The sequence below is a fragment of the Heterodontus francisci genome, chromosome 2 (assembly GCF_036365525.1).
Source record: "Heterodontus francisci isolate sHetFra1 chromosome 2, sHetFra1.hap1, whole genome shotgun sequence".
Taxonomy (NCBI): domain Eukaryota; kingdom Metazoa; phylum Chordata; class Chondrichthyes; order Heterodontiformes; family Heterodontidae; genus Heterodontus; species Heterodontus francisci.
In genome coordinates, this window is record NC_090372.1 from 80,729,817 (window position 1) to 80,744,326 (window position 14,510).

The 14,510-nt window shown below is 46.8% G+C and overlaps 1 protein-coding gene across 6 annotated transcripts in view; it reads right to left on the reverse strand.

Moving 5' to 3' along the window:
* LOC137384908 (RNA-binding motif, single-stranded-interacting protein 3) overlaps positions 1 to 14,510 on the reverse strand; it is a 1,676,909-nt gene that overhangs the window by 1,346,235 nt on the left and 316,164 nt on the right. For all 6 annotated transcript variants that reach the window (XM_068059619.1, XM_068059634.1, XM_068059609.1 and 3 more), the window contains one exon: positions 6,333 to 6,401. In XM_068059619.1, the coding sequence (XP_067915720.1) occupies positions 6,333 to 6,401 (69 nt within the window). The remainder of the gene's footprint in view (positions 1 to 6,332; positions 6,402 to 14,510) is intronic.

Here is a 14,510-nt window from a genome sequence, read left to right on the forward strand (position 1 = left end):
CAGCCATCTCAGAACCCATCGATCCCGAGGGACTGCTTAAGAAGATGGAAGAAGCTGGGGTCATAGGAAGAGGGCTCGCAGGGGTGGGTGTGGGCAGGATGCACTTAAGGTAAGCACATTGCTAATTTAGGCATTTAAATCGACCTCAATAGAACCTGCTGCCATTTTAGGACTCAAATGGATGAAGCATATAGGGTGCTGCTCTACCCAGTATCTGCTGGTGGTCCAGCAAAAGGTAAGTACTCATTTATTTTTGTGAAGCAGAAGGAGCAGCAGTGCAAAAATAACCCGGGTCACTGTCAAACTGGATCTCCTCACTGCCCAACCCTTCTTACAGAGAGGAGTGTCCACGATGCACATTCTGTCCAGTAAGGAATTAAAATGGCATTGGGTCCAATGTATGTCATAGGACCCTGGTTTTTACAGCTTAATGAGGCTACAACCTGGCTCCCCAGCAGAAGGCCCTGGGTAAAATGGTGACAGAACAGATCTGGAGCTTTAAGTCCATCACCTCCATTTTGACCACACTGCACCCTGTTTCTGTTAGGCAGTGGGAGTTAAAATCTTCACCAAGATTTTTTGAAGAGTTCACCATAGCCCTTCAAGTGTGCTTCTCCTTTTCTGTTGTGCATGATGGATGATGATGACAGATTCTTCGCAGGTGATGATCATGGGAAGGCCTGTCTCTGTGGTAGCTGGTATGATCATTAGTGACTGAAGAGGCCAATTCCTGATCTGCAGGCTCTTGAGCAGTTGGAGCACAAGATCTCCTAGTTAGCAGAGGCTCTGGTATGAGCAGACTCCTTCCACTGTCTGCAGCTAACTTCAGCAGCCTCCTGTCTGTTTGTTTCAAACTTGTAGGCCGCTTTCCTGGTTGTTATGCACCAGCTGTCTCAGTTGGCAGCCTCCTGCTCCCACACCAGTTGGTCAATGTCAACCAGAGAAAGTTGCCTTTTCAGCTGGTCTTTGAACCATTTGTGAGGTGCACCTTGATCTCGCTTACTGGAGCATAGTTCACTATAAAACACTACTTTTAGCATTCTGGAATCTTCCATGTGTGATACAGGATCTTTGACATCCATCTGAGAGAGCAGAAGGGGTCTTGCTTTAATGTCTCATTCAAAAGACACCACCTCTGACAATACAGTACCCCCTCAGTACCGCACTGGAGTATCAGCCTAGACATTGTACTCAAGACCTGAAGTGAGACCTGAACCCACAACCTTCGGAACACAGAGGCAAGAGTACTACCATTTGAGCCACAGCTGGCATTGTGGGCTGTATTTTGTTGTGCCGGCAGGGCTTCCAGAGCTGAGCCAAAAAAGCGAAGGGAACCCTGCCTTGACCTTTTGGAGCTCCCCACCTTGGCGCGATCTAACGGTGCTCAGGCATTTAAGTGCCTGGTGCCGGAATCCATGTCACTTTAAAGACAGGGATTCGACCTCCAAAAGCTGCCGGCCAACCAGAAGGTTGGCAGCTCAGTAGTATTGGCAGTGCCACCGGGAACGGTGGCGACTGGCGGTAGTACAAGAGATCTTGGCCCCAGGCCCAGCACTCAAGCCTGGACCCAAGATAAGTGAGGCAGGGTTGCCAGGTTCAAACCGGCAGGCCCCAGTGAGGGTGTTGGGGGTGGTAGGCGTTTAGTGCAGGGGGAGGGTGGGTTAACTTAGGTGGAGTGTTTCCTGGTGGGGGCCCTCTATGGGCCATAGATTGCCCATGGAAGAGGGCCACTCCCCAAGCCCACAGGGAGGTTGCCTTGTTTTACTGGTCCAGAGGACCCCCTCCAACCACCCAGCAGCGACAGGCTGCTAGTAATAGGCCGCTTAAGGACGTCAATTGGCCTCTGGACGGGAAGGCCGTTGTTGGCCTATACCTCCCCTGACTAAATACCGGTGCAACACGAAAGTGACAGGCCCTCCGCCCCCTCCTTCCCACATCGTAATTCTATGGGATCCCCCGCTCCACCTCCGACCCCATCTCCAGGGGGCCTATTGTCTTCAGTCCTGTGAGTGCCAGCAATGTGGAGTATAATTCCCTCAGAATAACAACTCAAAATTCCATAATTTTCCATAATCAATTTTGATTCATTTTTACAAGTATTTTTTAAATTATATTTCATCTTCTACCTTAATCCCATATGTATGTCCCCCAATCTTTATTTTGCTTTCTGTAAAGTGATTAAAAAATGAATTATAATATGTGCTTTTTACTTCCTGGTATACAGGCTGTAAAAATTCTTCAATCTGATTGGTTAACCATTCTATTTGATGACTTCACTGTTGCTGGACGCCACAGATCCCCTTAGACGGCACCAGAATCGAAGTCACCTTGGATAGGGGAAATTGGCATTTCAGAGCCTGCTAAATCTTTGTGGGCAGTTTTTATCAAGATCGGTGGTGAGCACTGTCCCTTCACTGCTGACCACAAAATCTGGACCACTATTCCTCAGTGTGATCCATGTGACTGGAATATCTGTTACTCATACTCATACTGGTTAGGAGCAAACCCTAATGGTTCATCCTATGTCCCTTGAACATGTCTAAGCTATTCACCCTGCAGTTTTGGATTTTACCTCTCCTGGGTGGCCAGCAGTGATTAGCTTGACACTACAACTATGCTGTTGTCTATGTCTTTCAGAGATCTACTCATCCCTTGAACTCCATAACTTCCTTCTGTTAATTGGGGCAAATTAATGCAAATTATGTAAATTTTGAGCAACTTTTCATGTTTTTGATTAACTAATTAGTAACAATGAAATAACAAGTAAAAATGGTGTTTATGTTAACATAGGCAACTAATAACATATATCTAATTTCAAGTATGGTTAAAATGATGAATGATTGATGCCTAGCACCAATACATAAAGTTAATAATCAATGATGCTCACTCTGCAAGTGCATTATCTTTAATGTATAGAAGAAATCTGTCCCCTTTCGGTCTTAGTGGATGGCCATTGACTTTTCAGTTTGTGGCGAACCTGCTTCTGCCTTGCCTGGGGATCCAACCTGCATTTTATGGGTCCCCAGACTTTAATTGATCCGAGGCGGGTCTTCCACCCGCTTGAGGGAGCAAGTCACACCTCATTGAGCTGCCGGCCAATCAGTGGGGCAGCAGCTCTTAGTCCCAGCAGTGCCACCGGGAGCGCTGGCCACTGCTGGGACTGCAGCCTCGCCGAAGACATGGAGCCGGGAGTTCAGGTAGGTTTTGGTTGCCTCGCCGGGGGTAATCGGTCGGGTCCCGGCGAGGCAAGAGTGATCGTTTGGGAGGAAGGGGGGCGTGTTGGGTCATGGGGGTGGTTGGTGTAGCGGGGATGGCCCTCCACCCTGTGCCCGATAAACAGGGCCCCCTCCACCCTGAGACGATCAGAAGCCGCCTGCTTTTCCCAGGCGGCTGTTCCTGGCTCCAGGACACCCACTTGCCATGTATAAAATCCACATGGAGGCGGGCGAAGGCCCTTAAGTGGCCACTTAAGGGCCTTGATTGGCTTGGGGCAGGTGGGCCGTTTTTTGTCACCCCCCACCCTACGTAAAGGGAGTGGAGGCGGGAGTGGGTCAGGGAAGCTTCCCGGAGCCTCCCACTCCTTTTTAACCACACCCCCGCCACCATCCGGCTCGTTGGGGTGGTGTAAAATTCCAGCCAGACACTCTGCTGTGTTGTTTCCTGGCGTCCACCTGTAACACATATCACAAAACTGTGCACTCCCAGCCTACAATTTTCTATTCATTAACTTTAATAAACAGAAAATTATGGACTGGGACTGTATAATTTTGCGGATGCACTCAGTGTAAACTTTCTGCTGGAAACAGTAATAATCATTTTGATTAGTTTATACAGTTCATGCCTCCATGTGGCTGCTTCTAGCAATTGTATAAATAGAAACCTAGTTTGAAATTACTGAACAGGATTACCAACATCACTTTAAAAACGTAACCTCAGTTCTTTGCTATTCATCAGCAGGTCTTCTAGCCGGGTATCAACAATAGCATCATTCCTACGTACATAGTTCTTTAAGTATAATAGATGGGAGTGTCTCCACAGCAAAATATTACTCTGATTAATAATCAGTGGATATTCCACACATTGGGCTGGATTTTGTTCTTCATAGTGGGCTTCATAGTGGGCAAGGCTGGAGAATCAGGGCAGAATCGTCCGCCACAGAACCCGATGCCAGGAATCCCAGTTCCGACTCTCCCAGGGGCGGGATAGGCCACTGCCAACCTTCCTGTACAAAGGCCAAATGAAGAGCTCTTCCCGCCCCTGCTGGGATCTTACCAGTGGCAGGGGTGGGTGGTGACCTCCGCGGTGCGGGATGGATGCCTTGGAAAACGAGACACCCTCCCTGCGGGCTTTGGGGGGAGGGGGAGGGTTCCCTCCTCCGTGGGCAATTTGTGGCCCATGGAAGACCTCCACCAGGAACAAATGTACTCCCCGGACTCCCCTCACCCTGGACTGAATGCCCACCCTCCACCACACCCCCTCACCAGGGCCTTCCGGTATGGCCCTGGCATCCCTGCCTCACTGCCTTTTCTCCAGGGTTTCAACACTGGGTTTGGGTCTGAGGCCTCTGCAGTACCGGCAGTGGCCTCCTCTCCTAGTAACACTGCCAATACTACTGAGCTGCTGGCCTGTGATTGGCCAGCAGTTCTTGGGGGCAGAATCCACGTCCCGATTAACTCTTTAAAGGGGTGGGGATCCCGTCTCTTTAAACTTTGACCCCAAATGACTGGAGGATCGCTCCATGGGTCTGAAAAAATGCAGAGGTGGGGTTCTCCAACCTTTTCAGCCCGGCACCAGGAGCCCCGCCTCCTGCATAAAATCCAGCCCTTTGTGTTTCCTGTTCAACCATTTCTAACTAAGACTGAATAGAACAACAGCCCAGTCCAAAATAACATACAGTTAGATACATATAATCAAAGTGTGGCTGAAGGCTGATGGAAACATAATCTCTATTCGAATTATTGAATTAAAATGATGAAAAAGGAGTTTCTTGTCTTCTGACTGAAATTAGGACTGTCTGACTGTGACTCTCACCTAGGGAAGGGTAACACTGGCATGCTTTACTCATTTCACTTTAAGGACTGACCAGATGGAACAAAGTCGTCTTTCGCGGCCCAGTACGTTTCAATATCGCAAATGTAACTCAAAGTGAAGAATCATGTAACCAAAAACAATAATGATACCAGTTGTGAATAATCTGCACGGTCTATCCTGGTTTCCTGGATTAAGGGGGTTGACTTGAATCCTATAATTCTTTTCCACTCTATTTTTTCAATTGATATTTTACTGACACAATTTAAAATCTTCGCGTCTCTGTCATGTCCATTTCATGTAAACGTAAATTGGGATTGTGATTTTGGCAGCAGGAAAGAAATGAAATAAAACAACTTGTCATTATTCTGTGCATCAAAATGGGAGCAAATGCTAAAAATAGATGCACAAGTTGAAAGATAACATGCAATAGAAATGCAAATAGAGCTCGAATAAATATTATTTGAAGCCCACTGTGTTATTTCATCAAATTTCTAAACCATCTTTAATTTAAAAGAAACATTATAATGCAAGGCAAACAGCATTGCAGCGGCATTGTGTTAACAGGAGAAATATTTAAATTCAGTGTTGCTTTGTGATCTCTGTGAGAGATGACTTGGGCATTGACCTGTTCTGCTCGTCATTGCCAGAGAACATTTAGGATATTTATACTGACTGGCAGATTAAAAGGAATGCCTACTATATTTTCATTTGTTCAGGAACATAAGACAGCAGACCAAAGGAAAGGGGAGAGGGGAGATTAGTACATATTTTTGTTTCAGTTAAGCAATGTATAACATTCATGCTGCTTACCAGAGAACTGCAGCATATCTATCAGCTGTCTGGCTAACTAGTTAACCCTGTGTTTGAATGTAGAGTTAATAACCTAGTACTTTGATGATCCAATATGCTGACATGGTGTGATAGAATATGACCACAGTTCAATAGTAAGTTCACAATCTCAGCTGTAGTGTCAGTGGGAAGCGGCAGGTGGAAGTCAGGCACTTTCCCCATACCATTTACACACATCCTGGTACTGAAAGTGATTTAGGGACATGTCATCTGTCGGCTCGCTTATCTAAGTCCATGGGAGGATCCAACAAGAGAAACCACATACAAATGAAGGTCAAGAGGAAAGATTGAAAAGATATGTATATATATATTTTTTTTTTAAACCGTGAGCAAAATTGTAATTTTTCAGGTGATCACAGTGGAATCAGATTGGTCCCAATATAATTGACACACATTTAACAGTTTTCACATTTCTATTCTGTTTATTTCTGAATATTGTTTTCGGACCATACCTGATGTGGCTGAGAGCTTGACCACCTGCTGTATGATGGAGCACTGGCTGTCTTGGTAGTTGATACTCTCTGTAATTAAATAAAATTCAATTCAGTAAAGGCACAATGCAACCTAGAATACAGCCATGAATTTTTTTTTCCCATATTTATGATGACTCAGCTTCTTGACAAATACCTCAGTGTTATTGTTTTGAACACTGAGTAAATCAAATTTTTAATAAAGCAAAATTGCTGGAGGTTACTTTGGAATTGTTGTGACAAGCCATATCTTGTCTTTTGTAGTTCTCTACCTTTCTAATGCATTATCTCTTAAGCCTTGCAGCTTCAATATACAATGTTGCAGGATTTCAGCCAAACATTGCAAATCGTTTGTTTGGACAAAATACAATGAACAGTAAAATCACATTATTCTGTCTACTGTTCAAACAATATAATCCTAACATTAATGCAAAAGGCAAAACTCTGTGGTTGTTGGAAATTAAACAGAAAATGCTGTAAATACGAAGCAGCTCAGGCAGTATCTGTGGAGAGAGAAACAAAGTTCACATTTCAGGTTGGTAACCTTTTGTCAGAACTGGAAAATCTTACAGATGAAGCAGGTTTTAAGAAAGTACAGAGGCAAGGAAAGGGGGAGAAGGCAAAAAATAAAAGGGAAGATCTATGATCAAAGGCAAGTGTGATTTAAATGGCAAAAGGGATGATGGTGCAAGGCAAACAGGGTGGTAATGGGACAAGTAAAGAAATAAAGCTGGTCTACAGGAGCTGTAAAGAGCAACAACAGAAAAATGAGATGAGTGGTTTTGATCTGAAATTGTTGAGTCTGAAAGGCAATGAAATGTCTAATCGAAAGAGGAGTTACTGTTCCTCGAGCTTACATTGAGCTTCATTGGAACAGTGTAGGAGGCCGAGGGCAGTGAGGCCAGAGTGGGAGTGCAGCAGAGAATTAAAATGACATACGGCAAGAAGTGCAGGATCACACTAGCGGACTGAACAGAGGTGTTCAGTAAATTGATCACCCAATCCGCACTTGGTATCCTCAGTGTAGAAGAGGCCACATCATGTGTAGCGAATACAGCATACTAAATAGAAAGAAGAACAGGTAAAACATCGATTTACCTTCTACCTTTCTCTTCCTCTATACTTGGTAGTTGGTTAACACCTGTTACAACTGTAACATTTTCCAGTTCTGACAAAAGGTCACTGAGCTGAAATGTTGGCGTAACATTGAGTGGAAGGCGGTGGGGGGGATCCATTACCGACCCCCTCCCGCCCCCATTGCAATTTTATTTGGGGTGGCAGCGTCGACGTGAAACAGCCTGCCCGCCCCAGGCCAATCAAGGCTCTTACGTGGTCAATTCACTGGCACTTAAGGGTCTCCTCTCTCCACTGTAGGTATTTTACCCTTGGCAGTTGGACAGCAGAAGCCTCAAATTCCCCGCCTGGTGAAACCAGGTGACCTTGTTTCAGGATGGGGATGTGCCCTCCTGATCGGACACCCTGTGCCCTATGGAGGGCCGCCCCAAGGCACAACACTGCCCCTGCCCCCCTTACCGATCCCCCTTGCCTCACCCGGGCCCAACCGATTGTCGCCGGTGAGGCCCTAAAAATCGGGGCCGTCCTTTCTCTATCTTCTGATGGCTGGCTGTAGTCCTAACAGTGGCCACCACCCCTGGTGGCGCTGCTGGGACAAAGAGCTGCCGGTCTGCTGATTTGCCAGCAGCTCCATTAGGCGGGACATCCTGCCTCAAGGAGGAGGAAGTCCCGTCCAAGACCATCTAAAGGCCTGTGGAGTGAAAAGTCCTGGCCCTGCAGAGGCGGGCTCGCCACTGACTTTTCAGCTGGTGGACGAGGCCTCCCGCCCAATGAAAAATTCCGGCCGTTAACTCTGATCCACTCTCCACAGATGCTGGCAGACTTACTGTGTATTTCCAGCATTTTCTGATTAAACACTTACCATACTTTGTTAAGAAACCATGTGCTGGATTTAAGGTAGTGTGTAACACCAGTTTAGGTGTTTGTTTACCAAGTAATCCAAAGTATTTAATTACTTCAGCTGATAAAAAACACTGGTCTCAAATTGAAGAAACGTGTGATTTCTACGCACTGCTGTGGATTTGTTTTCAAATTAAGTGCGCCATGAAATAGCATAATTGCTCACATGGCGATTTGTTAATCTTGGCCAACCCATCAGGGAAGAAGCACGAAGCTTCCCAGAAGCTAAGGGACAATCAGCAGGTGAGACACTCTGACCACTCAGCCACCTTCTGGTGACCAATTATTTCTGCAATATTTCAGTATCACTGAAGCAGATTGCCAGTGTGCCCTGTAGATTGGAGAATGATGTACGACAGCAGAGAATCAAAATGGAGAGGAGAAAAATGTTAAAGTAAACTTACCTTTAAAGGATGTGCAAACTGGGTAAATTGTTTTAATGGAATGAAAATGCATTTGCTTTCTAGTATATTAGCAAGTGTTCTTTAGGTTTCCCTAATATATCTCAAATTTTTGAATCATACATTTGTTTTCCAGTATGTGACTATCTATAATAACTATTAAAAATGGTGAGTGGTCTCAAGATTCCAAAGATAATGCAAGACAGGATTAGGTCTGTAAAACTAACATTATGGGGGGATTTATATGCCCTCCCCCATGGTTGGTTTGGAGGTGGGGATTGCATATAATCGGGTGGGATGGTGGTGGGCGGGAGCCCCGCCATCTTCCCACCTCGGCCGAAATTAAGTCTGGAATGGGAAGGCCTGCGAACGGTCTTCCTGCTCCGCCTCCAATTGAGGCCCGTAAGTGGGCAATTAATGTCCAATTAATGGTCTTATCCCACCGCTGCCGCAATTAGCCAAGCAATGGGCGGGCCTGTCGCCACAGGGGCAAGCAGGGCAAGTAAAACCACGCCGGCTGCTTTCCGGTTCCGGGTAGGGGTTGGCGGGAGTGGGGTGGGGGGGGGGGGGGGGGGGGAGCGGCAGGGTCCTCATTGGGCGGCACAGTGGCGCAGTGGTTAGCACCGCAGCCTCACAGCTCCAGGGACCTGGGTTCGATTCCGGGTACTGTCTGTGTGGAGTTTGCAAGTTCTCCCTGTGTCTGCGTGGGTTTTCTCCGGGTGCTCCGGTTTCCTCCCACAAGCCAAAAGACTTGCAGGTTGATAGGTAAATTGGCCATTATAAATTGTCACTAGTATAGGTAGGTGGTAGGGAAATATAGGGACAGGTGGGGATGTTTGGTAGGAATATGGGATTAGTGTAGGATTAGTATAAATGGGTGGTTGATGTTCGGCACAGACTCGGTGGGCCGAAGGGCCTGTTTCAGTGCTGTATCTCTAATCTAAAAAAGGCACTTAGTGACTGAAAGAGGGACCCAGCATCAGGAAGGGGAGGCCCACCCCTGTCCCTGCTGCCGATCCCCTACACCGCCCTCCCCCGCAACCCCCACCCCGTGAGACCCCTCCCGCCCTGACCTACCTGTGGTCAGGGTCTAGCACCGCTCCGAGACCTCAGATGGGTGCTCCACCGTCAGCAGCCACTGCCTCCGTGATGGTGTTGCTCAGTTAATGAGCTTCCGGCCTCTGACTGGCAAGCAGCTCTCAGAGTGTGGGCCTTATGTTGATCCCATGGAAGGCCCGCCGCTGTCCACTTGAGTGCCTAAATGGCACTTGATTCGGCAGGCGTCCCACAGAAGGGGCGACGCGGAGGTTTTGGTGGCACTTTTGCCGGACATCGAGACTCCTGTTGCCTGGATAAAACCCAGCCTATAGCTACAATTTTACGGTGGGCGGATGGGAGCCGGCCTCCGATGTAAAAGTCGATGGCGAACCCGCTTCTGCCTCGCCTGGGGATCCATTCCGTATTTTACGGGTCCCCAGGCTTTAATTGTTCCAAGGTGGGACTTCCACCCACTTGAGGGAGGAAGACCCGCCTCATTGAGCTGCCAGCCAATCAGCAGGCCACCACTGGGAGCGGTGGCCACTGCTGGGACTGCAGCCCAGCATGCATGAAGATACCTGTGAGCCGGGAATGCAGGTAAGTTTTGGTTGCCTCGCCAAGGATAATCGGTTGGCCTCCAGTGAGGCAAAGGTAGTCGTTTGGGGGGAAGGGTCTTGGGGGTGGTTGGAGTGGCAGGGGCAGCCCTCCATCAGGCACCCTGTGCCCAATAAGCAGGCCCCCCCCACCCGACGAGATGATCGGAAGCTGCCTACTTTTCCCAGGCAGCTCTTCCTGGCTCCAGGACGCCTGCTTGCCACGTGTAAAATCCGCGTGGAAGCGGGCGAAGGCCCTTAAGTGGCTGTTAAGTGGCCTTACGTAAAGGGGGGGGGGGGCAGAGGCGGGAAAGGGTCGGGATAGCCTCCCGGAGCCTCCCACTCCATTTTACACCACCACATCCCCCCTCCCCCCACCAACATCCGGCTCGTTGGGGTGGCGTAAAATTATATCCTATGTGACAGATTGAAAACAGTGGGATGACATCAAATGCTATGTGACAATTCCTTGCGCTACCCTGTATACTCTTCCCACTCTCAACAAACCAGTTATCATCTGGTAATCACAATCTTGCATCATGCCTATGGTATCTCCCAATGCCAAAGTTTCATTCTCCCATACTGTTACACCCCAGGGTTCTTGAATAATGGAAGACCTGAATGATTTAACAAAAGAAAAGCGGAATATGCTCATATTAAGGCAATCCTCACACTGAAACCTAAATTGGGTCTTCCCAGGAATGATCCTTCAACTTCCTCTTCCTCAGAGGAAAATCAAGCCTTGTGGAATCCCACACCCTGCCCCCAACCCTCGAGGTGTGTGAAGGTGTGTGAAGGGTGAAAACTAATCCTCCACCAATGAGAGGAAAAATGGAAGCATTCACCCACTCAGAGAAAAATCAAGCCTAATGAGGGAGGGAAAGCTACCTCAACTGTCCCAGCATTCTCCTTACATCAAGACAAGAAAGGAAGCAAAGATAGGCTCAGACCTGCCACTGATTCCCAAACCCACCACCCTCCTACTCCCACCTGCATCCCTGTCTATCTCTCTCCCCCCCCTTCCCCCCTATCTCCTTCCCTATCCCACTAGAAGTAAGGAAAGCTTTATCCTTAGCACAACCTTTCCTCCACTCCCTCTGCGAAGAATTTTGATCCCAGTCTCTTCCGACCGCCTTTGCTTCTCCCATTTCTCCACTCTCTCTCTCCCTCTTTCCTGCCCTCCTTGACTCTCCCCTCATGGTTCCTCTTTCCTGTAACGAAGTGCATTAGTAACTTCACATTTAAGAAACCGTACCTTGAAGAGATCAGGCCAATGATGCAACTGATGACATCATCAGACATATATAAAGCGCATGGTTTTGCAGAGAACACACACACCAGCAGAGAGAAAAGACCTGTACCTGAAATCATGCAATCTAGATAAGTAAGATAATAAATAGTGTATGTTTTGAATCTGTATATAAATCCTGTTGTTATCATTTAATGAAGACTTAAGAATACAGGACAACACTACAATTTCTGCCGACAAGGAGAAAAAATTGCGGAAAAAAAAGAAAAGACAAAGCATAGAAGGTTCCAAGGACAGGAAGAAAATACAGACAAAAAAATTGAGAGGCGACCATGATCGGATCGGATCGGATAGAAAAGGTGAACTGGAGCAGAGAAAACCTGGACTAGAACAGAGAAAAAAAAGTTTTTCAGGTACACAGAAAATAAATGTGATGCAGCCATAAATTAATTATTAAAAGGGGTGCAGACCTGAACATACTAGCCATTTAAAAAAATAAGAGTTTGAGAAGGCAAACCACTCAGACAGGAACATATAGAAGACTTGCATTGACAATTCCAGATTTAAGCAAAAAAACACAATCACCAGGTGTGTGCAGCAACTGCCAGTTTTTCGAGCTTTTACTGAGATGGACAGCAACCCAGTGTCACACTAGAGCAAATGGCTAGTGTGATGGAAATCACACATGCCAAATGGAAAATATTAATTTCATCGTATGGGACTCTGCTTGAGTCTTTTTACTGGACATTACAAATAACTTTTAAAAAGAGCATGACCATTCCGCCAAAGAGTGCAGTAAATGTGAGGATGATAGTAAATGGTATCGGAGGGCAATGCATGCCTGAACTTTTACATCGGGTGCACTTGGAGTCCGACCTAGTTTCAGGACCGGTGCCCATAGGGATTGTCCCTAGTTTGCCTGTGGACGGGGTTGACCCGCTCCTAGGTAATGATCTGGTGGGGGCAAATGTGGTAACTTCCCCAGCAGTGATAGAGAGACCGAAGGAGGTCAGGGAGACAGGGCAGTAGTTGGAGACTACTGAAGTTCCCCTGATTGTGTAGTGACTCGGGCCATGGCCAAACCAGGTCCCCCAGAGGGGACTGAACTGGCGCTACAGATAGATGACCATGATGTCTGGCTGTCTGAAACTTTCTTTGGAAAATTAGAGGACCCAGGGATTGGATTAAATGAATCTTCCCTAGCTGAGGCTCAGAAAACCGACCCAGTATTAAAAAAGTTAGCACAAACTGCCCAAACTGAAATTGAAGCAGAGGGAGTCCCTGATTAAAACTATAGAAAGAATGAGGTGCTGATGAGGAAGTGGAGCTCTTCTCACAGACAGAGAACAAAGAATGGACAGTCGTTCACCAGTTAGTGGTGCCTCAGAGGTACCAGAGAGAAATATTAAGAATGGCCCATGAGATTACAATGGCTGCACATGTTGGTAAACAAGAAACCAAAGCCCACATAAGACAGCAGTTTGACTGGCCAAAACTCCACAAATATGTGGTGGAGTTCTGTAGGAGTTGCCACATGTGCCAGGCTGAGGGGAAACCCCAACATTCAGTGAAACCTGCACCCTTAATTCCTGTACCGGCGTTTGGGGAACCTTTCAGCAGAGGGCTGGTGAATTGTGAGGGACCCCTGCCGAGAACAAAAGGGGACAGACAGGCACAGGTCTGGCAGGTAGTTAGAGAGGAAGGGGACAAAAAGGGCAAATAGGGCAGGATAAAGGAAGTCCGGGAGGATTCCCTAATGAAAACCCCTACTGTCTGGTCAGTCAACCCTGAAATGTTGGGAAAATTAGACCCCACATCCTCTGAAGTAAATGCAGACAAAGTGAGTACCCTACCAGGGCTGCTAAAGCATTTGCAGAAACCTGCAGGGACAAAGAAATACCCCATCAGGCCAGAGAAACAGTGAGGATGATGCCTCACCTAGTCGAAGTGCCGCATGGGAATGCAGTGGAATCTGGACAAATACCTGTGAGCAGAAATGTCCCAGAGGATATAGGGGAGGTTAACAAAGAATCCACCCCCACAGTCAGGAGAAAAGAGAAGCAAAAATGCCCTAAAGTGAGTAACCTTTGTATGACTCACCAGAGCACTGAAAGTGAAGTCAGAGTGGATCCACCCACTGCAGACTCCCATGATCCAAGTTCAAGCCCAGAGCTAATTCAACTCAACAACTAGATGAGGATTAAGATGCCCATTCCCAGTTTATTGCAAGCTGATACTAAAGAAACTTTGAACCTATTGGGCAACACCTAACCATCTCAGACCAACCTCAAGGAAAAAGGGCAGTTTAAAGCAGCACTACGCTGAAACAATTTTTAAGATTTCTGATTGGATGAGAGAAATGCATGTGTGTTTTCCTATGTTTTCTCTTTCTAACTTATAATGAAATGCTCCCCATTATCGCATTTCATTCAGTGTGGTACGGAGGTGTGACAGAAATCAAACATGCCAAATGGAAAATATAAATTTTGTCATATGGAATTCTGCTTGAGACTTTTTAACTGGACATTACAAATAACTTTTAAAAAGAGTGGAACAGAGCAGCTAAAAATGGCCACACGCCATTTGCATATGTGAAGACAAAAGCTGGCTGGGAGACAGAGGTAAATTACCCAGTCTAGCTAGCACAATGGGGGTGCTCCCTGATTCAGTTAACATGAATGGTTTGTCAATAGTGGTGATTAAAAGCCATCAACACCCTTTGACTTTGAAAGACTCAACCCCCCCCCCCACCAAGTATGTCTGAAGAACTCTGAAGTTCAACCTCCCAGAAACTTCTGTTTTCAAACAAAGATGTGGTCACATGACATACCTGCTGGTGTAACACTGAGTTTTGTGAATTGTGCCTCAGAAAGAAAGAGACTGTAACTGAACTTCAAAAAGGAAG